This window comes from Rhagoletis zephyria, unplaced genomic scaffold (genome assembly GCF_001687245.7).
Source record: "Rhagoletis zephyria isolate East Lansing unplaced genomic scaffold, Rhagoletis_zephyria_1.1 Rzeph_scaffold_01658, whole genome shotgun sequence".
NCBI classification, from domain to species: domain Eukaryota; kingdom Metazoa; phylum Arthropoda; class Insecta; order Diptera; family Tephritidae; genus Rhagoletis; species Rhagoletis zephyria.
Genome location: NW_016158742.1, coordinates 12,423 through 35,354, shown reverse-complemented (window position 1 = coordinate 35,354; position 22,932 = coordinate 12,423). Strand labels below are relative to the sequence as shown.

At 37.7% G+C, this 22,932-nt stretch overlaps 1 protein-coding gene across 1 annotated transcript in view; it reads left to right on the top strand.

Moving 5' to 3' along the window:
- Positions 1–22,278, top strand: part of LOC108364745 (protein Shroom-like) — a 72,618-nt gene extending 50,340 nt beyond the window's left edge. Inside the window, exons 2-4 of the mRNA XM_017618557.1 lie at positions 18,631–20,458; positions 20,523–20,792; positions 21,523–22,278. Of these exons, the coding sequence (XP_017474046.1) occupies positions 18,631–20,458; positions 20,523–20,792; positions 21,523–21,786 (2,362 nt within the window). The 3' untranslated portion in view covers positions 21,787–22,278. The remainder of the gene's footprint in view (positions 1–18,630; positions 20,459–20,522; positions 20,793–21,522) is intronic.
- The last annotated feature ends 654 nt before the right edge of the window (positions 22,279–22,932 follow it).

Genomic DNA, 22,932 nt, shown 5'->3' with positions numbered 1-22,932 from the left:
TTGCAACAATTCTTTACCAAGAAATGCGTTTATGGTAAAATTTTGGAAAATGGGAGTGGCACCGCCCACTTATGATCACATATACGGTAACCGTTCTACCAATTTGTACCAAACTCGGTATGGTTATTGTACTTGCCACGTGTAAGCATCAAGCTTACCATCTAGCGGAAGGTTTCGGAAGGGTGAAAAAACATATATTTAATACTTGCGCCGGGTATTTAATGTTCGGCTCCACCCGAACTTAGACTTTCTTACTTGTTTTCTACAATTATTTGTCACAAAAAATGGCCTCAAGCTCAAAAAAAAAATTTAATATGATATAAAATAACGAAAAAATAAAAATATCAACAAAAAAAATCGCAAAAACTCTCACAGAGGTTTTCCACAGTCAACACTGCTTATTTGACTCAATCTGGTCCCATACAGGTATCGTAACGGTTATAAACTTTTTAATAAAAATCACGTTTAGCCGTTAAAATTTAATTTTTATGTGTGGCTGATTAAATTTAACCCTTAAAACTATATTTTTAATTTTCTGATCAAATTTAGCCGTTATTTTTTATACCAATTTTCGATTTTAATTTTTTCATCATATTTTAATCGTTATTTTCAGATTTAATTTTTGAGATTACAGATGATTTAAATTGGTCATAAAAACGCAGCCTCCATCATAACGGTTACAAATTATCGAAAAATAAATAAAAATCCACAATCACGATTATTTTTGATCGAAAGATAAATATCTAAATTTAACGATTATAATAATATTCTTACTAGAAAGATAAAAAAGGTCAAAAACGATTTTGCAATGATCCAAAAAAAATTTTAATATTTATGGTTATTTTCGGTCCCTGGTTAATACAGCTAGTTTATTTTATTTGGTATTGCATTTTACCTTTAGAATCGTGGTTCTTGTTTTATTGCTAAATGGGAAAGAAAGAAATAATCTTCTTTCGATTTATAAAAAAGAATGGCGCATCTATTCTTTTATTTGTCATTTTTTTATTGCCAATATTGGCAACTCATAGCTAAGTTTAGTTGGAAGACCTTGTCCCAGTGGCGAATAAAGGGTTAAACCAAAATTTCTTTACTTTTCTTCAAGTTATTTTAGCTTTGTTTCCTTTTTTGGTATCTTTCTTTTCTAATTTTTTTTGTTTTGTTTTGAATTTGGGTTAAATATGCCAACTAGCTTTGCATAAATTCACGCTTAGGCATGCGCTTGGCGACAACAGTATTAAGTAAAAACCCAAATAAGGAAAATGTAATATTACAAGAAAATCTACGCGCTTACACATATACACACATACATACGTATTTTTCGACAATTGTGACGTTGAACGATGGCATCCGCCAGAGAAGCAGCTCAAAGTGAATATTTCCTACTCTTAGCCCACATACGATTAGACGGGCGAACGAACGGACGCCACTCAACATTGCAAATGTTGCATTTCAAATGCAACAACAACAAAGTTGCAAACCAACTAAGCTTTTGTATGAACGTATATTAGTGTGCGCCTTAAAAAAAATTGTTTGTAAGCTAAAAGGCAGATAGGTTCGTGTGGTTATAAGAACGCGCTCTGCAAAAAATTTTCAAAATCGAAAATTTACATATAATCAAAAAAACAGAGCCTATAATTCTATAAAATAAGCTTATTTCTTTCATTTCACTCAATAGCTTTTTGCATGCTGATCTCAGATGGGGTTACACCGTTTTCATATCTCGTAAGGTTTGGAATTTATAGCGCCTTTTTTGCGTAACTTTAGAGCTCTTGATCACGTCTTTCCGTTATCTGAATTAGAAATTAATCTATCTGGGGGAAGGCTTGCTCTGCGGGTCAAAGTTGAAAAGCAAGGCGCACCCTAATGTACATCCAAATATGTATCACACAACCTTATACACATGTTACTTTCGTCGTGCAAATGAAGTTGTCTTGAAATTAACAAAAAAAAAAAAAATAACAAAAAATATCACCAAATGTGCACAGCTGCTGCTTTTGCTGTTAATACAGACTTCGCTGTAAGCTGCAAACAAATCACACTTACTGCCAACGCGGCGCTGAGCTACAATAATGGCAATAACAATGTATGAGACAACAGCGTACAAGCGCCTGATAGTGATCGCGTAAAACCAGCAGCACAATTTTACAACATTACTGACAACGACGACAACAATTTTAGCAACAACAATGGGCAACGACGTGACAACGTTATAATGTGTTTGATGGCAGAGGGACGTGCACATATATGAATGTTAGTTGGCAGAAAGGGGCATGTTGACAAATTTTTCGCGTTGGGCATCATCTGTATGTGAAGCTAGTATATACAAAAATGCGCCTGTAATTTTTCATTCTGTATTGGCATTGTGAGCATTGTTAGAGGAGGCAACAACTGGGGACCTAGTTTCGTCCTCCTACATACTGGAAGTAAATGAGAGTTTTACATCTACATAGTTTTTTTAACCGACTTCCACAAAAGGAGGAGGTTATCAGTTCGTCGGAATATATATTTTTTTTTTTTTTTATGTACGTTACCGCATAACTTTGGACCACGTCAACCGATTTCGATAATTCTTTTTGCATCGGAAAGGTAGTGTCTCTGGTTAAGATTCGATCAGTCGATCATGAGATATATATATATATTTTTTTTTTATATGAGAGTTGAAGTCGGTTTTTTTTTTGCTAAAAATTACTTGTTTTTATTTTCATTTTATTTTCATATCAAGTTTCCAATCCATTGCATAAAAACGGTGCTTTTTTTAGTTTGTTTTCAAAAGTTTTGCGGCTTTGTGATTATTTTCGATTTTTTGTTTAACGCGAGTATTAAGATTGTAATGTTTATGTACATACTTACATACTGTACATATTTTAAGTCTTCAATTTTTGTTTTACATATCAGAAAAAAATATTACTAAAATTTTATTGATTACAATCACGATAAATAACAATAAAATTGTTTTCAAAACTATTGCTCAAAAAACTGGAAACCAATACTTCGTTAAATTTATCGACAAAAGAATTAATTTCCTCGATTAAAACTCCAATATAAATTTTAATTACTTTGTATTTGAAATTGAATATTTGGGGTAGCTGGTTATGTGGTTATAGTTTTAACTCAGTTAACAAAAACAAAATACACTAGAGAATAATAATATTTAACCTGATAACTTGATAACAAGGTAGGTGTGATAATCCCAATGAATAATTATGTCGATAACAATTAAGTAGCGCATGTATGCAAAACCCGTTACATAAACAACTTGAACTTTGTTTTAAAAATTGTACGAATAAAATTAAGCAAAATAAAAAATTCTCACTAAACTTTATGGATAAAAATCTCGGTAAATATCGTTAGAAATGTTGGTAACCATTACCGGCGATAAAAACAAAGTTTACTCATATCAAAAAAAAATATGCATTTAAAAAATATTACACAAAACTTTTATTTCATTTTAGATAAAATATTTATTAAAATATCGATAACGAAATTGATTATAAATGTATTCATAAAACCCTCAATAACGATGTTGATACAGACGTTGATACGTAATGCATACTTATGTACTATGTATGTCAATAAAAATATTGATAAAATTATAGAACAGTATATCGGTAGCGATAACCGAAGATGAAAAAATCATTTTAAAAATACCCCTTAAATTGTTCCACCTGCTCCACCTGTTCATTCTATATTCATTTAAACGATAAATGAGTGATCCATTTTCTATCATAGCCGTTTTATGAAATGAACGAGTTCAGATTTGGCGTCAAACTTACCATAAAAATTCATAGAGCAAAATGAAAGAAACATGAAAGGCAAAAATGAAGAATAAAAACGTCTGCAAGGCTATTTACTACATACACATACACACATATGTATGTGTGCATTGTTTCACTATTCGTATCCATGTCATTTGCTCATTCCCACACTTCGATTTGACACGATTTGCTTACCAACAATTTCCCCACACACAGCGCTACGCACACACCAACGAATGTTAAGTATTCGCACTGTTGTACCATTGTCTCTTTGCTGTTGGTAGCCGAGTGTTGTAGTAAATGTATGACGGCCAGCTGTACGTACAATTGCAACGGATTAGTTTCGCATTAAGTAAGCTTAATGTTTATGTTTTAAGATTGTTAAAATTCACAACATGCGCAAACAGCAATACAAAACAATAACAATAACCACATTAGCTGCTACACAGAGTAATTTACAAATTGTAGCAATCGCATCAAAACATTGTAGCAAGCATAGTGAATGCCAGTTGTTCATCTCTCTATTTATTTCTTATTTCTTCATTTTGCATGAAAATCAATTAGAGCTGTTCGCCATTACGCTTAATTTTAGCGTGGCGAAGAAGCACAGCACAATTAGATGCGAAACTTTGAAAACTGAATTGTTGGCTGAAATGTTGTTATATTTTTTAATGATCTGCACGCACGACACAATATAGTTGACCATGAAACGCAGACGTATTTTAACTGAAAAAAATTGACCACGCAATTGCTATATTGTTATAGCTTATTTTTTTGTATTTTTTTTTTTTTTTAAATAGTGTTAGTCGAGCAAGTATTGTGTTTTCGTTATGCTAGCAAAAAAATACTAGTGTTTTTGATTTAAATATAATTTTTAAATGCAATTTTATATTGCTTCTTAGGTAAAAATTAATAGCAAATGCATTCAAAATAGTTTTATCTAACCTTCTTTAATTTTTGTCTTGAATTGAATTATTTTTTTCTTGACATTTTACCGCGGCTTTTGAGACTGAGTAGTTTGTTCACGGTAAAAGGGCTAGACATATTTCTATAAAATTTGGCACACAAATAGGCTATGGGCCTATATTAACATACAAGGTACTTTTTGAAGAGTTGCCACCTTACTCAAAAGTTGAAATAAATCAATTTATAGGTTAAATAAAATATTACAACAATGTTGGTGTCGAACGAAAGGGTTTCTAAAACTATCTATTTCGAAACAAAAGTGTTGCCACCTGTTTGAACAATTAGAATCAATTTAGCTAACAAGTTTATTAAAAGAAATATTTGTATATGGGTATCAATCGAGAAAGGTTTAAGCTTTATTTCGAAAATGTTTTTTAAGAGGGTTGCCACGTATTTTGGCGCACAAAACCAATTTAATAAACAATATGGAAAGACCTTGTAGTAGCACATTTGCTGGCTTTTGCTTAGCGTGTGCTGTGCTGACAAGAGTCTTATCTGTCCAAGAGTAGTCCACTTCTACTTCTTCTTTTTACTCGGTAATACAGACTCGATGGTGCCTTTCCTAAACAGCTCCTCCGCCGCACAATTTACTGCGATATCCGACTTCGCAACCATATAAATCTGGCAAGCAGATACTCAGCCGGGTCCAAAAGGGAAGGTTAGGCATTACCCAACAAGCCTTGAGCGCATCATAAGCAAGCCCACGGTCCTGCTTGGCTATCAGAATAGATATTTACCATGATTAACCTCGTTGTCGCCATACGACAGCATGCTTTATAGCTGCCTGGAAAACATTAAAGTGATCCGGGAGTCCTAAATTTAAAGTTGGTGGAAAGTGGTTGAAAGTCTCCTCCACCGATGCTGCTGACAAAATTCGACTGATCCATATAAAAGTTGGGCTATGTTCCCTTCCAGCCACCGCTTCCCGTCCACTCATCGCTAGAAGATACTTATGTGCCATATAATTAGGCATAGCGGATATGCTTCCAAGGATATTAGAGTGGTCAGGTTCTGAGTCTGTCGCCTAAGTCTGACTGCAGCTCAGCTTTCTGGCTAAAGTAGTCCTCTTTAGTGCATTCCATTAGATGAGGACTACATACAATTTATGAGCTTTAATATGGTGTCATAGAGCCAGAACATGACCTTAAGCCTCATCTCTTACCTGCAGCCGTGCAGAGCCGTTGACGCCCACGATAGTTTCCCATCTGGAGTTGAGCTCAAAAATTACAGCAATAAGGTTCAAAATCTTCACAAAAGTATTAGGCAGATGATAATATAGCAGACTCATATTTAAAGATCAGTTTTTTTAGTTTCTCTTGCGTCTCTCAGTAAAATTCTCTGCTTAGCACTTTTGGCGACCATTTTTACCCTTTACACAAAATTTTATTATATTTTCTCGATAAAAAAAAACTGCAAAATATTGCTTTATCACCTAAAAGTAATCACAGCAAATACTTTCATTTTCACTCAGCTGCAGACAAAATAAGCGAAAAAATTGCAAAAAAAAGCTTATAAATGAAAGCAAAATAAATCGCTTTAGCTAAAAAAATGCAAGCAAACACAAATTGTACGTGCGCCCGCCAAACGCTACACACCGTGAGTGGCGGCATAATTAATGTGTTAGTAGATCAAATATTAAATTACAATTGTTTTGGCTGTGCGATTGTTGTTGTTGGTGGTGGTTGTGGCGCGCTTTTGCTATGTTATTGATAGCATTTGTTTGCCGCAAGTCAGGGAATAAATGAATTGAATGTTGTTTGCTCAAATTTCATGTGGCAGCGTGTGGCATGGAGTATAACTAAACTGCATGAATATTTTGTAAATTTATATATTCATATCGCCAACAAAGTGGCTACACGCCACAACTAAAATACGCCGATTTTGCGTGTGGCAAACGCGCGACGCATACAAAGTAGGCCCATGGCGGTGGTTGGTGGCGGCGGCGCATGCGCAAATGTAGTTCAATGTGCTACCGCCAAAGTTGTTTAACGGCATAGGAGATGTCGTGAGATTTGTAAGGCTTTCTTCATAAGCCGCAACGACCGCACAACTTTTACATACATACCTACATAAATACTATACGTACTTTCTTTGCCTCGAGCCAAGGCAATTGAACTTGACTTTCATGCTGACAACGCGTGTGTAGTGTTGTGTGGGAGCGGGAGCGGGAGGGAGCCCGTTGCAGCGATATTATCGATATCAGTTGAGCAGCGTGTTGCACGCTGATTGCTTGCTGCCACTGCGTTACGCACCAATAGCAAGCAGACAAGCAGTGAGTGTGGCTGCTGCTGTGCGAGACAAGTTTTGTTTTATGATTCCATTGCACTCTTGCGTGGAATTTTTGTTTAACAAATTCCAATTTTTCGTTTCAAATTTTCGCTTACGATTTTTTAGCGCTGACTGTGTGCCACAAATGTGGCAGAAAGAGAAATTGCATAAAGTAAATAACTTTGCAATTTTTTTTCATCATTTCAATTTGCGTGCAAGAATTCTTAAGGCTTCGTTATGACTCTGTGGCACTGACCCGAAGGGGAGAAATTCAATAACTTTTTCGCTCTCTGCTAAAGATATGCAAAGTTATTTCCGTTCTGGTAAGTCGCATATGTACGTTCGTATACATACATATCTCGACCGCAAAACGTGGCATGTTGCACCATTGCCAAGGTCGTTCCCAGCATTGCAGTAGCCGGTAAGGCAAGTGCAGCTGACCAAGCGTAAACCGCAGCTGTCGTCGGATAGTACGATAAAAAAAATATATAAAAAATAAAAATAAGTACCCTGACAAATTGCAGTTCAAAAAGAATAAAAGTTGCAGTGGCGGAAATGTAAAATGTACGTGCTGCAATGCAATGCCAGTGGCTGGCAGCTTAGTACTCGTACATATATTGAACTGCACAGGTTGAGAGGAGCGCTGCTGATAACCACAAAGTCAGCCACAAAGGACAATCTTACTTATGCAGGCAGGGTTCTCATCGGTAGATGGGCTAGTAGTTGATACAATCGTGGCAGAAACGAAAATTATTGCTTCGATTATAAAAAATTTAAAATAAAAAAATTACTGAACAATTGTGGAAGCCTTAAGCAAGCTTTCAACATGCCTTGCCTCCAAGCGGTCGCACACTCACCTTTTTTATGTTTTTATTTTTATTTTATTTTTTGCACAATGTTTCCCATCAGCATACACCAACAAAAGTGTGCATCTCCCAAGTGGGATTGAGTGTGGCAAGAACGGCATAGCGCAATCGCCGCAAAAAGAAACTGTGTAGACAATGGCACATAAAACCAATAACAATAATAATAAAAGTAAAATACAAATATAAATTAAGTTGAATGCAATTGAATTGAATTGCTTTGCAGACAATGTTGCAAGAATTGCAGCAAGCAGTTGAAGAAGAGTTGAAATAATGAAGAAGCGTAGAATGAGCAGGGTAATAAGCAGAAGCTAACAAAGGGATGAGATGCGTTGTTTGTTGTAAAAATCAGCAGTTTCAGGTATGAAAGTCAGTTGTATTTTTTGGAAACTTTTTACAATATACGACTTTATGGGCTTTATAATATAAATATCTCAGAATTTAACCGATGAAATTGGATTTCTATTTTACCGATCAAGTTTAACCTTTATTTTAAAATTTTTCTTTTTCGATCAAGAATAATTGCTATTTTCGGATTTTTATTTTTCGATACATTTTTGTTGTTATTTTTGCTTTTTATTTCTTCGGTCATTTTCTAGCCGTAATTTTCAGATAATAGAGAATTTAAATCAGTCATAAAAGCGCAGTCTTCATTATACCGGTTAAGAACGAGCGAAAAAAAAATAAAAATTCAAAATAACGATTATTTTTTATCGATTAAACGATTAAATTTAAACCAAAAGAATAAAAATCCAAGTTTAACGATTATTCTTGATCGAAATAATATTTCCGGTAACCGGTCAAGACTGATCTTTCCTCCTCTTCAAAAATACCTAAACTTCTATAAGAGTTTGCCATTTCACTTGTTTAATCACATTATCGTCGGTGTCGCTATCGTTGTTATCATCAATATATCGTTTTCGTTTTTTGCTCGCCATCTTTTCTGTTACCGTCGTCATTATCGACCGTTATCGTTAATAATATCGATATAAATAATTATCGATTGTTTTCATGTTATCGTCATCATTATAGATGTGTTTTTCTCATCGAAATATATCGATAACGCTATTGCTAGCAATTTTTTTTTAATTTATCGTGTTTTAATTATCATTTGCAATATCCACATTTATTGTTAATAACATTGCCGTCGATGTTTCTCTCGCGGTTATCTTTATCATTATCGATAGCCGTAATTTCAGCAATGTCGATTGTTTTAATCGAAATCTATGCTTTCAACATCGTGGCTACACTTATGAGCACTTATCCTTATCAATATTGTCATAGATTTTGTTATCATTATTTATATCAATATGTATTTCGATATCATGATCGATCTTTGTCGTTAGCAATATCGATATCCAATAATTATCGATTATTGCAGTTTTTATTTTCGTTATCGAAATATATCGATGGCAAACTTTAACCCAAAAAGGGCCACACCAAATTTTCAACGAAGAGTTTTTAACCTAATCAAGCTCTACAAAAATCAATCCATAATAAAAATCTAAAAGAGCCGCAAACAAAATTTGTTAGCTAAATTACTGCAGACGTTCCTGTCCGCATCTGTTGCAAGTAGCAAACATTGCCTTGCCACACAGCAAACAGATGTCTTTACAGCACGCGAAGTTGAGGGCACAAATTGCTGACACTACTGCGACTCTTGTTGCCGTCTCCATTACTGCGACTGTCGTTGTTGCTATCAGTTGAAATGAAGATGGCAACGGCGAGATCTGTCCACAGAAAATGAAGATGACTGCGGAAGCAAGAAAAACCAAACTGCAACAATCGGCCACCGCAAAAGGCACAAAAACAAAACAATTACAATTACAATAACAACCGCAGTCACAGTGATGCTTAAAAATAATTACAAAAACAAAAAAGCGTAAAAGCGATTTATACAATGAATGAAATGAAAAAAGATTAGCAGAACTTAATATGTATAGGGTGATTCATTAAGTCTGCAGATGTTCGCAATGGGGCCATTGTTTCATGCGCTGTGTGGCAAGTGGCACCGTCCTGTTGAAACCACATATTGTCCACGTCCTTGTCATCTAATTCAGACCAGCATCATTTTCGAAGAAATACGAACCGGTGACTCCGCCAGACCAAAAACAACACCAAACAGCGACTCGTTGTAGATGCATAGTTTTTTCTTGCTCTGGGTGCAGTTTTGCCTGTTAAAGTATCCGTTTAGGTGAAAATGTGCCTCGTCGCTTATGATGATTTTTTTTTTTACAATCGTTGGAAAAAGCCTGCATGTAGTACCAATGGTCTGGAAGAGAATAGAAAAAAATTAAAATAGTACCACAAATAATTACTGTCGAAGATCTGCATCGCCCTCGAATCACCCTATATAAGCAGTGGCGGTGGCAGCGCATCAGCCAACGCGATTGCAACAACAAGGTATAATAATAATAAAAACTTATGCGGTAATTTATTTTGTCAGCTACTGCATTTGCGATTGCTGCAATGACGTTTTTTTTTTGTTTTTGAGTTGTATTTGTTATTAAATTGCATTTTCTTCTGCACGCTCTGTGTTGTTGTGGTTTTAGTAGGGCTGTTCGCTGCCTGTCTTACTTTGCTTGAGATGCAGTTGCGCATGCGCTTCGACTGGCTACCGTTTCTTGCGAATTTCAGCAATGTTTGTATACATAAGTAATCAGCTGTTTATTTGTCAGCATTTTGGAAACGAAGAAGTGCAAGCTGGAAGCAATAAACCGCTTATTATAACACCGTGCGACAAAAATCATAAAATTTGAAAGCACACGAAAAACTCAAAACATATTCACGAAATTATGGGTCCAAATATAGTAAAATTGTTTTTCTAGTTTTCTCTTGGACGATAGGTTTTTTTTTTTTTTTTTAAAGGACATTGAAATTGCAACGATATGATGAAATGAAAAAAAACTTTCTAAAATTTCAAATGGAATATGGAATAACAATCAGGCTACTAAATTAAGTGGAAAATTCTGTAGATTTAAACGAAAAATAAAATAAATTTGTTTGATATACAAATACGAATATGTAGGTATGGAAAATGTTTTGTTTTATTATTTTTATTTTGTTAAGCTTATAAAGTAAGAATTACGGCACTCGAGGATGTGATCGCGTGTATATTATTTTTTTAAATATAACTTTTTGTAAAATAAATATTACAAATTTTCAAGTTTATTCGAGGATACAATTTGAAAAGGATATTTTCAATACCCAGTCATCCTCCAATCATCCCCATCACCAAAAATTGTATCTTTCTCAGTATTGCATCGGTTTTTTCTATTTTATTTGATACCCATTGGACTTTATTTTTTATAAATTTTTCACTCAATCATATCTTTGAAATTTTAAAGTCCTTTTAAAAAATCCTGTCGTCAAGAGAAAAACTAAAAATGCAGTTATATCCCATTTGGCATGTACTTTCGCGAGTTTATTAATTTTTCTGTGTGTAAAATTGACTGTCACACGGTTTTAATTGTACAGCTGCGGTCAAAATAATAGCACCAAAATTCAAAATGATATTATTTGCAACTTATTTTTGTTTATTTCGTTTTTAATAATTTTAATTGAAAAAATGGTTCAACCTATAAAGGAGAACACATAAGTAAAAGTTTCACAGCTTACGCAAAGTTCACAAAAATTAATTCGATTTCAAAAGATTTTCCAGTATGCAGTTGTATAGCCCACTCATTTTAATACTTATATGATAAAGTGCCGCTAAAGATTAGCATTGATTTTTTAGACCTCTATTTTTACCGAGTGTGTTCAGCATTATCTTCCATATAACATCAACAAAATTAATTTTTATATAGAATGTTGGTTGTTATTGCACTTAAATTGATTGGGCTACAAAACTGCATACTTGAAAATTTCGCAAAAATTCTAGATAAAAAGTTTGAGAATTTTATGAAATTTTTTCAGTTTTTATGGACTTTGTTCAAGCTTTGAAATTTTTATTTATGCGATTTCTGTTATAGATCGTACTATATTTTAAATGAACATAAGTTTCAAGCAGCACTATTCTGAATTTTGGTGTTATTATTTTGTCTGCCACTTTATGTATCGAAATGAGCCTTGAACTTTCTAAGTTGATAGGTTGCAAAGCTAACACACACAACGCTTTTACTTAAAAAAAAAAACAAAATCTTGAAAACGGTTACCAACTATAAAAAATCCCGAAAGTTTTTCAGGTAGGTTTGGCACCGCATAAAAAATAGTTTAGCCAACAATTTTAATAGGAAACAAGATTTTACGGGATGTACATAGCTCAGTGGTTACCGCTTCTGACTTTGAACATCGAATTCGCAGGTTCGATCCCTGCTGAAGTCTGGAAAAAAGAAGTCTGATGAGGAGATGTGGTGATCTCCGAAATAGTGTTATAACTTCTACCGCTTAGACTTTGTTGCTTTTTCAATTTTTCCTAATAAACAATCGTGGTACAAAGCTCAATAAAAATATTAAAAATAAAAATAAAATAAAAAAATTAATAGGAAATAGTTAGTAGCAACTTTCCACACACCGGAAACTGGCTACTTTTATGCATTGCCTCCAACACCTTAAATTCATTGTAATATATAAAATTGCATTATTTCCGCATATAGTATCTAACGGCAAGCAGTAGCCCTATCCAAATCTTAATGAACATATTAGTCCAAATTTATCCGTTAGGCAAAAAATGGCAAATAAATAAGCTACCTTTTTGAATCCTTCAAGGCAGACATAAAAAATCATTAGCTTTAATATGTTGCACGATCACTATGATCACATGCCGATCGAACGAGTATGTAAACTAACACATCCACATACTTACATACATATGTATATAAACATGAACATGAAGCAATTTTGTGCACCGCCGATTATCGAATATGTTGCATGCTTGTTTCGTGCAACAAAATTGCACTTGGAAACTTTCTTTGCGATTACATAGTGGCATTTATTTTTATGTAGCCCCCGTTACGATACTTAAAGCACTTTTCCTCCACTCCTTATATGTATGTATGTACGTATGTATGTGCCGCAAGCAGCAGACATTAGTCCATCCAAGTGCAGCATTATCTATGTATATTGAACGTTTGTCGATCAGTCAGCCACCAACTGCCATATTAGTCTAGTTGCATTCGGCCAGAGGATAGTAGAAAACTGTCATTTAGCCACCGACGCAATTACTAGCTGTTGCAAAACAATATCGCACCGCGAAATGGGAAGTATGTATGTACGTATTTTTTGAAAGAAGAAAGCTCTCTACGCCACCATCGGCACTTGCAAACATTAATTAGTCTCGAAAATCACGACAAATCAAATCGAAAAAGGAGCGAATCAAATCAACGCCAATAGTTAGAAAATCGCAATTCACATCTACGAAATCATTGAAGCTCATCATTGTTGTAATATTTTGCACGATCACACACTTAGTGCTGCTGTTGGCGTTATGTTGATGTTGATGCAATGTTGCAACATCAAATATGTAAACAGCATTTCAGGCGCGCATTTCACCAGTCTTGCCTCTTTTTTTTTCCATGCGGCGCGCGGCAACGGTTCAGGAAGTCATGTCCACAATGTGTCATTAATGACAAGGAGCGGTTGTTGCTGGCGCAGCTGGCCGCAAGCAATACACTCCCAACAATAGGAACCGCAACACACAATAAAGTAAAGCGTACCACAATGGACGCTCCTCACCAATGTTTCTATGTACATGGCGAAATTTGTTGCGCTTAAATTTGTTGCACAAACATTGCCACTGCCATACTGGCGGCAACAACACCTACACTACATGGATAAGTTTGACGTCAAAGCATGCACACCTCTGCCGCCCTGCCCAAAAACCCAACAATGAACAATGACGAAACAAGAGCGTAACGAAAAATTTGCATACTTTTGTGGCAACAGAAACCTATTCTGGCGACAACACTCCTGCCGACGGCGCTGCAACGCCTGTTTTGCGAAATTCGCTGCCAAAACGAATCGTGATCGCTGGCTGTTGTTAATGGCGCCGTTGACCCGTTGCGCGACCTCAAATGTGACATTTCACTGGCACGATCCATAAGCCGCTGCACAGGCTGGCTGGCAGTATTATGACAAGCACCGATCAAGTGGCGACATATCGGCGATATAGCGCTGTGGGCTGCTTTAACACATTTACCTGCATCAAATGATGCAAATAAACGTGCAAGCCTACCGAAAATGGACTATAGGGTATGCCTGAGCAAAAGGTGTGTGTGTGTGTGTGTGTACGTTTGCAATGCGTGACCAAAAAAAAAATCAAAACTTCGCATTTATCTGTGGCACGAAGCTTGCAATGCAATTTTACCTACTCAATGTCGACGCAATCGGTGACATACCGGTTCATGTTTACGTAGCCTGTTTTTTTTTCTTTTTATTTCTCCAATTTTTTGTTTTTTTTTTGGGCTTTCAGTCGACGAGCGCTTCCGCTGTGCATACCAGTTGCCAAGAGCAATCCGTTGTTTAAACCACATTTTTGGCTTATTTACCATGCGCTTGCCCTCCCTTACACATAGTATCACCTGCACACCTCCGCGGCGTGAACCTAAGCAAAAAAATATACAAAACAAAACCAAAATAAAATTAATCAAGCAAAAACGGCAATTTCGCCAGCTGCAGTACTGTGGGCCATCTGGTGTCAACGATCAACATTGCAACTTGATCTGCGCCAGCACATCAATTTCCCTCTTTAACTGATGCTGGCTGCATCTTGGCGCGTTGCGGCAATTTGTTGTGAATTATTGTGCGATTTTAATTTAATTACTTGAGATTGCAACAAAAGCGTATGTGCACTTCGCAAAAACAACCGGTTTCATGTTGTTCCTTGATGACAGATTGCGCCTGCCATTGGGCATTCATTATGCACTACATATATGCATGTCTGTATGTACATATTTCTTACGAAATCTTCAACAAGAAATCTCACAGTCATTGTGTCACTTAATCAAGCTGCCATAGTAATAGCTAGTGGCCTATTATGAAAATCCCGGAACAACGATTGGTGTTCGCGTTAATTGCAATTGACATACCAACACCATTACTTTTTCCCACGGAGAGCGAACAGATGAAACAAAAGCATAGCAGTTCATAAATATGTACTCAGTTTTAAGCGATCACTTCTGATGACATTTCAATGTTGTTGTTAGAGCTTTCTTACAAGCACGCATATTTATGCAGGTATGTCGTCTATTTTCTCTAACTTACAACCAATCTTTTTTCAATAGGGTGATTGAGCTCTGTACCACGATTTTGTTTTTTTAGGAAAAATGGAAAAAGCAACAAAGTCTTTTTTATTTGCGCTTAAGTACCTACTTACTTAAAATCTAAATTTAACTATTTGTCAAAGGTGTGCCTAAAAGTATACTTCAGCAGATGGTAAAGTCACTAGACGCTCACCTCTTCCATTTGCCTGTATGCAATTCTTAACCTGATCGTGAAAAAAAAATTGTTTAAGGCAAAAGTTCCTTATAATCTCAAACACGCCCGCTGAACCGTACCATCATACAGGGGAAACAATTAGACGTACACCTTCGAGTTCCACTGTAAGAATCGAAATACTTCTTGAGCAAAAGTTTAATGATTTTTGGTGAGCTTTAATTTAGTGAAATTGGGGCAGCATTCGTCTTTTCGAGATAAAAGATATCGATATATCACACTTTAAGATCCAACTGCAAATGCCGAAGATATGAGCCTTCGTTCTTCCAAAAAAAAAATTATTTTCGAAACTGCCTCGTAAAAATACTTTAGATTCGAAGGTGTACATCGATCCCTTTTTTGGTATGGTCGAAGGCTCACTAAACAGCTAACAAATAACTCTTACAAAACTTGCGGTAGGAATTAAGGCCGTCGGATAATACTTGGGTAGCCGAGTGAGCTGGCCCAACGGTATCTTACTTGGGCGGCCATAAGTGGCCTCGCCGTCAATCCCAGTAAGGTAGAAAATGCCTGACGCTGGTCTTCCCATTCTTGCAGGTCAGCACTTGCAGCTTTCTGACATGGTCAAATACTCGGACTTGTTTCTTGACAGCAAGCAGTCGTGGATGCCGAACATCGAGGAAAGTTATACTACTGTAGGAGAGCTATTGGAAAGAGACGGGTAGTTTCGCCCAAATATGTATATTGGTTCTACGAGACCGTACTCAAGCCTATTATGTTTTATGGAGCGCTAGTCTGCTAGAACTCACTAGCTAAGCAGTTGGAGTGCTTACTTTGGGTTGCCTTAATTGGTATTGGTGGGACACTGCGGTCCACCCCACAAAACTACCCCAGCGTAAACAGCTATTCGACTCAGGGAAGCCGATCGGCTTAAGAAGTGGACATTCTGGATCGAAACTGGACCCCAGGATTTGGGTGGTCTTCTGTGGAGAGTTTTCCATTAACACTAAGTTCATACTTCATACTGAGGAGTGTGACGATAGTCAGGGGGCGAGCATTTATTTAGTTAGGGAATGTCTGCTCTCTCTTTCAGTTGAATCGGAATACTTCTGCGTTAGGCTCATTTGGGTTCTGGTCATTGGCTAAGAAAGGGGCTCTTAAAGCAGTTCACCACACAAAGACCGGCTGGAGGTGTCTTTTATCGCCTGTCGTGAACTTATAGATAAATGGATATCATGCCAGCTCAGCGAGCGCTGGGCGAAAACCAGTTCATGAGCGATTTCAAGGTCCTTTTGGTCAGGGTGTATAGGCGGCGGTAGAGGGCAGTCCTCACACTTACAAAATCACAGTTTTAACTCTTGGTGGGAAATTTAACGGGTCATGGTCCAAGCGGTATTCACGCAGTAGGCTGCTGAACTCATGTAACGCAGTTACCTGTAAGATGACGAGGTGGAATCACCTCAGCACTAACTTCTTGATTGCCCAGCTTTCGCGAGACTAAGGTTTAGATACTTTGGCTCGCACGTTTTTAATAGATTTGAAGAGCTCTGTGGCATTGATTAGCCGAGTTCGTGGTTACAAAATCGGCTCAAGACGTTTAATAGATTAAGTAGTGGGTGCCGTTCAGAATGTGGTATCACAAAGGATAAGCTCTTAATTGACTAAGTGAGTACTTTACTTCTGGGACTGGTATAACCGAAGACTATAAACTTTTTATTAACATTAGCTTACTAATTATAATTTTCGATAACTACTGCTAAAATCCGCTATTACTATTCGTTATGTTATGTAATAGTTTTTTTAACCGAAACCTAATTTTTAACAACCAAATGCTTACAAGCTACTCCAAACATTAATTAAAACATCTTTAAGGATGACAACTTTTAGTTTAAATGACAACTGACATGAGTGGGCTTTATACAGTTACAATCACATTTAATTAAAAATCTACTCACCGCTGCATGTCCAAAAATATCCAAACTAAGTAACTGTAGATTCTTCATTTCATAGCCGTGCATACGTGCATGTGTACGCGTGCATGTCGCTGTCAACTAAAAACCACAAATTGATTGTCTAATGCGTTGGGATGCAGGGCTTCCGTGTATGTAAGAGTTTGGACCGAATTGCAAACATTTAACCGACTAACTAAGCAACTGCAAGCCAAATACGGCCAACGAGTACTAGACACGCATCAATTGCCTACACTTGGCCACCGGTTCGAGAGCGTGTGAACACAAGCAATTTATGAATGCGCGAAGACGAAGTTAACTTGCAAGCAAAGCAAAGTAAAACGACTGGTTGACTGCTGGCTAGTTGCACGCTTAGTAGCGTGCACGGAACGACCTTTTTTGGCGCGTTCCACTCATGCCAGCGCCAAGTGAACAGTCAACCGGCCATTAGCAAAATGGTAAACATCTTTTACACACACTCCTGCCGCCTACTGACCAACCATCTACAAGAGAAATAGTATAAATAAAAATGTCAATTTGACATAAATATGTTGGGGGATTAGTTAGCCTTCTTCACTGCCGTTGACTCGAATACATATAATGAATTACATACATGTGTACCTAGTCGCATAACTTAGCAGCATCTTCTTAAATTTCCATTTATTTTTCTCTTNAACATTAATTAAAACATCTTTAAGGATGACAACTTTTAGTTTACATGACAACTGACATGAGTGGGCTTTATACAGTTACAATCACATTTAATTAAAAATCTACTCACCGCTGCATGTCCAAAAATATCCAAACTAAGTAACTGTAGATTCTTCATTTCATAGCCGTGCATACGTGCCTGTGTACGCGTGCATGTCGCTGTGAACTAAAAACCACAAATTGATTGTCTAAATGCGTTGGGATGCAGGGCTTCCGTGTATGTAAGAGTTTGGACCGCATAGCAAATATTTAACCGACTAACTAAGCAACTGCAAGCCAAATACGGCCAACGGGTACTAGACACGCATCAATTGCCTACACTTGGCCACCGGTTCGAGAGCGTGTGAACACAAGCAATTTATGAATGCGCGAAGACGAAGTTTGCTTACAAGCACAGCTAAGTAAAACGACTGGTTGAGTGTCGGCTAGTTGCACGCTTAGTAGCGTGCACGGAACGACCTTTTTTGGCGCGTTCCACTCATGCCAGCGCCAAGTGAACAGCTAACCGGCCATTAGCAAAATGGTAAACATCTTTTACACACACTCCTGCCGCCTACTGACCAACAAGCTACAAGAGAAATAGTATAAATAAAAATGTCAATTTGACATAAATATGTTGGGGGATTTGTTGGTCTTCTTCACTGCCGTTGACTCTAATACATCTAATGTATTACATACATATGTACCTAGTCGCATAACTTAGCAGCATCTTCTTAAATTTCCATTTATTTTTCTCTTTCATTGCAGATGCAACTCGAAGGCCTCGTACTTGCCCCGCCAGAGTCTCGAGAAGCTCAACAACTTGGATCCGGATCATGGCAGTTACAAGCTCACGCTCACCTCAAACGAAGACTTGGTGGCGAACACAAAGCCGCCCGCTGCCTACGACATACTCAATGCACATAATGGCAAAATGCCTAACAATTTGCCAGATGTTCTGCCATTGGGCGCAAAGTTGCAACCGCAACCTTCGTCGCCGACCTCCGCCAATGCTTCGCCGTTACGCTATGCTTCCAACAATAACTTAAACTCATCAACTGTCTCTGCACCACCTCAGCAACAGCAGCAGCAGCAGCCGCCGCAACCACAGCAACTGCAGACGCCAGCGACATCCAATTGTTATCCCGTATATCCACCCACCCAGCACCGCTACTCAACGCCAACCATGAATTCTTACAACAGCAATGTTGCAAACAGTGGTGGCAAACCGCACAACTACAGTCGATCTCAGTCGTATGACGTACACAATAACTCGCACAGTGGTAGTTTTTATCATCCCAACCACGCCCAGAATAGTCCCACTAAATTCATGTCTCAATCCACAATGGATCTGAAGCGTACACAACAGTTGGAGCCGACGCTAGAGGAGACCACAGCCGCCTTACTCAGCGAGAGTGCCACAGTGCTGTCGCCCGCGCAATCGGAGAGTAGCCTCAGTAGTCCGAACAGACATCAACCGCAACTGATTTCGATGAAGCCGCTCTCTAGCCTCGGCAGCTCCAGTGATAGTGGCAGCACTAGCGGCAGTGAAGGACGCATTTTCCGCGCCGAACTGGTCACAGCTACGCTTTCAACGTCGCCTATCGCGCCAGTGAAATCTGTTATCCGCAAGGATTCATTGCGCGAAAATATCGAGAAAATAACGCAGCTGCAGTCGAAACTGATGTCGGCACATGTGTCTGAAACCAGTTTAATTGGCATGTATGGCTCAAGGACGACACTACATTCAGCGCCTACAACGCCCATAATGGCAACAGAAAACATACTCCAGCAAACGGACGAAAGCTGTGAGAGTCCCAAGCGCACTGCTGCCGCTAGTGTTGAAGAGCCAAAGGAGCAAGTCGATACTGTGCTTACAGAAACTATAGCTGATTTTAAGGAGGAAAGCAATGTAGCGGATGCAAGCGCCGCTCAAACTCCTACAACACACATAAATTCAAACTCCTCGCCAACCTCACCAGCAACAAGCGAAACGCTACCTCAATCAGCCACCACCGTCGCCACCACAAATACCACAAGTGATGACCTCATTGCAACACAAATCACGCAAATGAACTCCAGCACCGATGGTTTAAAACTTATGCAGCGTAGCGAAATTATACTACGCGTGAATCCATCCACCACAGAGACAGCGTCGCAAACCGATGATGATTATTTGGTGTCTGCAGCTAACGATACCGAGGAGCATACACGACTCACGGAGCAACCACACAACAAGGAAGATGCTCAGCAACAGCGCATAACGCTGCAGCCACGTCAACGACATCCCATCGAAATTGACTGTGAGTCCATGTCACTAGAACTAGCTACACTCTTGGCGTCCAATGAGAAACTGGTGCAAATCTTAGCGCCGCCCGCACTCAAATCAGCCACGGATTATGTTAGTAACCTTTATAATCCGAATGTGCCATTACGACCGGCTAAACGTGATGTTGGCACTTCGACGCTGCTGCGCATGAAAGGACGTGACAGCCAGGAGAAAGTAACAGTAGAACTACAGTATGCCGAAGTGGAGGTATTACTGGCCAATGGCGACAGTGAAACGGATACTTGTGATTTGCTCAAGAAGAAGGTGGTAAGTGCGATAAGGAGTTGTTGCAGTTTGGTTGGAATTCTATAACGATTTTCTCTCTTTTTAGGATGAACTTATCAAGCAACTTAATCGTAAGATACGCGTACTTAACAAGGAGCAAACGACGCTCAAGGAGGAAGCTGAACTCAACGATGAGTTGGGTAACAGTCTGGTCAGCAAGCTGACGGACAAAGTGCGTCCCATAGAAGCAACCAAGTGCCGCACCTACATCGATGATGTGGGTCAAATTACGAGCTTACTGCTTTCCCTCTCCGAACGATTGGCACGCATAGAGAATAGTCTGAGTGCTGTGCCGGCTGAGAGTGGCGCTGAGAAGGTAAGAAAGAAGAATTTTTGATGGGATGAAATGGAATTAGAAAGAAGTATGTATATTAGGCTGTGCCAGAAAAAGAAGTTCGCCGTCAACATCTGAGTCTGAAATAATTTTGTAAATATATTTTCGAAATTTCATATCTTCGACATTTACAGTCGGATCTTAAAGTATGATACATACATACATATATCGATGTTCCTGTATTTTCCAAAAGTCTTCGACCTACTGAATCCAAATCCGGTGACATACATATGTAACTGCTCTAGCGGCTCAGGTTTCCGCAAAAACGTGATTTTGGCCTATATTTGAGGTTATTTAGCATCGAGATTGGTTTTTTGTACAAGCATTCTTCTTTCGAATGGCGTTAAGTTTGTTGTTTTTTCGTAAAAATATTGAATTTTAAAAATCCTTATTACCGCACTCAGCCGAACCCATAGTCGCGAAAGTAGGAATATGGTTATCGCGTCCTTTACACATTTTGGTTAAAACATCTCGAAAACGATCACGGATTTGAATATTCAGCACGTCGAAAACCTTTACAAAATTACACTCCGGGTTCTGATAAAATGTGTAAGCTTCATTTGAGGATGTCGGCAATATGTTCTTTCGTTTCAGCATCTCCGGTTGCATACTTCTAGGCATAGTGCTTTCGAAAATCTCATATTTCACCTTCTTAGCTCAATACAGTTTGCAAACAACAAATATTTAAATCGATTTTTATTCTTTTTCCCAGAAATCACTCGAACTAAAACGCGATCGTCTGCTCGATCAACTTGCCGAAGCGAAGCGCCTTAAAGAGGACATCGATCGACGCGGCAGCAGTGTTGTTGGCATTGTCGAGAAAAATCTCAGCACGGATGAATTTGCCGATTTCGATTATTTTATCAACATGAAAGCGAAATTGATAGCAGATACACGTGATATTGCGGACAAAATCAAGTGTGGCGAAGAACAACTGAACGCGCTGAGTGAGGCGCTCATTCAAAGTGATTGTTAAGCGAACGAAAGATTGGGAAGCTCAGCAGCCAGATAACAATATTCACAAAAGCTAATTTTGATTGCCAAAAGTCTCCAAAAGAATAACAGGCGCGCCTAACAACATGCAACATCTAGTTGAGAGATTGTAACTGCTACTTTTCCTGTTGTATACTTTTAGGTGCTACTGCTTTTAATTTAGAGAATTTTCGCGACGAAAATCTAGCGTTGCGATTGGCAGAATTCCACTGCAGCTTCCAACGAAGTGATTTTAGATATGCACTTACATACATACATAACTGGATTAATGTAGATATTGTATATGTATGTATGCAAGTAGGTTATTACGGCGGCGGCTAACCAAGCGGAGTGATTTTCCATGCCTTCAACAGCAACGAGTTGAAAGCTTAGTGTGAGAATCGGCGGAAAAAGCGGGCAATCTATGAGCGTTATGGAAATGAGCTTTCATGGACTTTTTTTTGGCCATCGGCGAGTTAAAATAAAAAACAAAAAAGTTGCACCAAACTTAGTTGTTGGGGTTTCCTAGTTTTGACTTTTTTTATAGAATCTGTAAATTTTGCAAAATTTAGTACGCTGCAAACAGGGTGCTACGCTTTAAATATTTTAAAATGTATACGGATATGTATAACGTAAATATATGTAAATTTAATAGGTAGCTAGCGACTATAAATTTATTAACTGTGGCATTAAAAAGCAATTCAAGTAAAAATAAAAATTAAAATTAAAATAAAAATAAAAATAATAAAAAGAGCTCAAACTCAATTCAAGCAATTTTAGTTAGAATAGCATTCAGGAAAGCACATCTTAATGCAGTAACTATTTAAAAATTAATGTAATTTATAATACATATTTAATAATAAAAACTTACTCTTGTTTGTATAATATGTGATTTTAAAATATATATTTTATGTCTGTTAGTCCATATCATAATTCAATTTTTAAGTAAAAACTGCAAAGCGCATGCGCGGCGCGCACATTAATTACATAACAAACCCCTTTTAGTGGACTTTACTGTCCTCAAGTATGTAGATGGCAAGAATATATGTATGGCATGCGAAAACTTAAACAATGTAATGCACGCATTCAATGCATTCAAGTTAAGATCAATAAGAAGAAGAAGAATTCACAAATTTCTCTCAAGTGACTT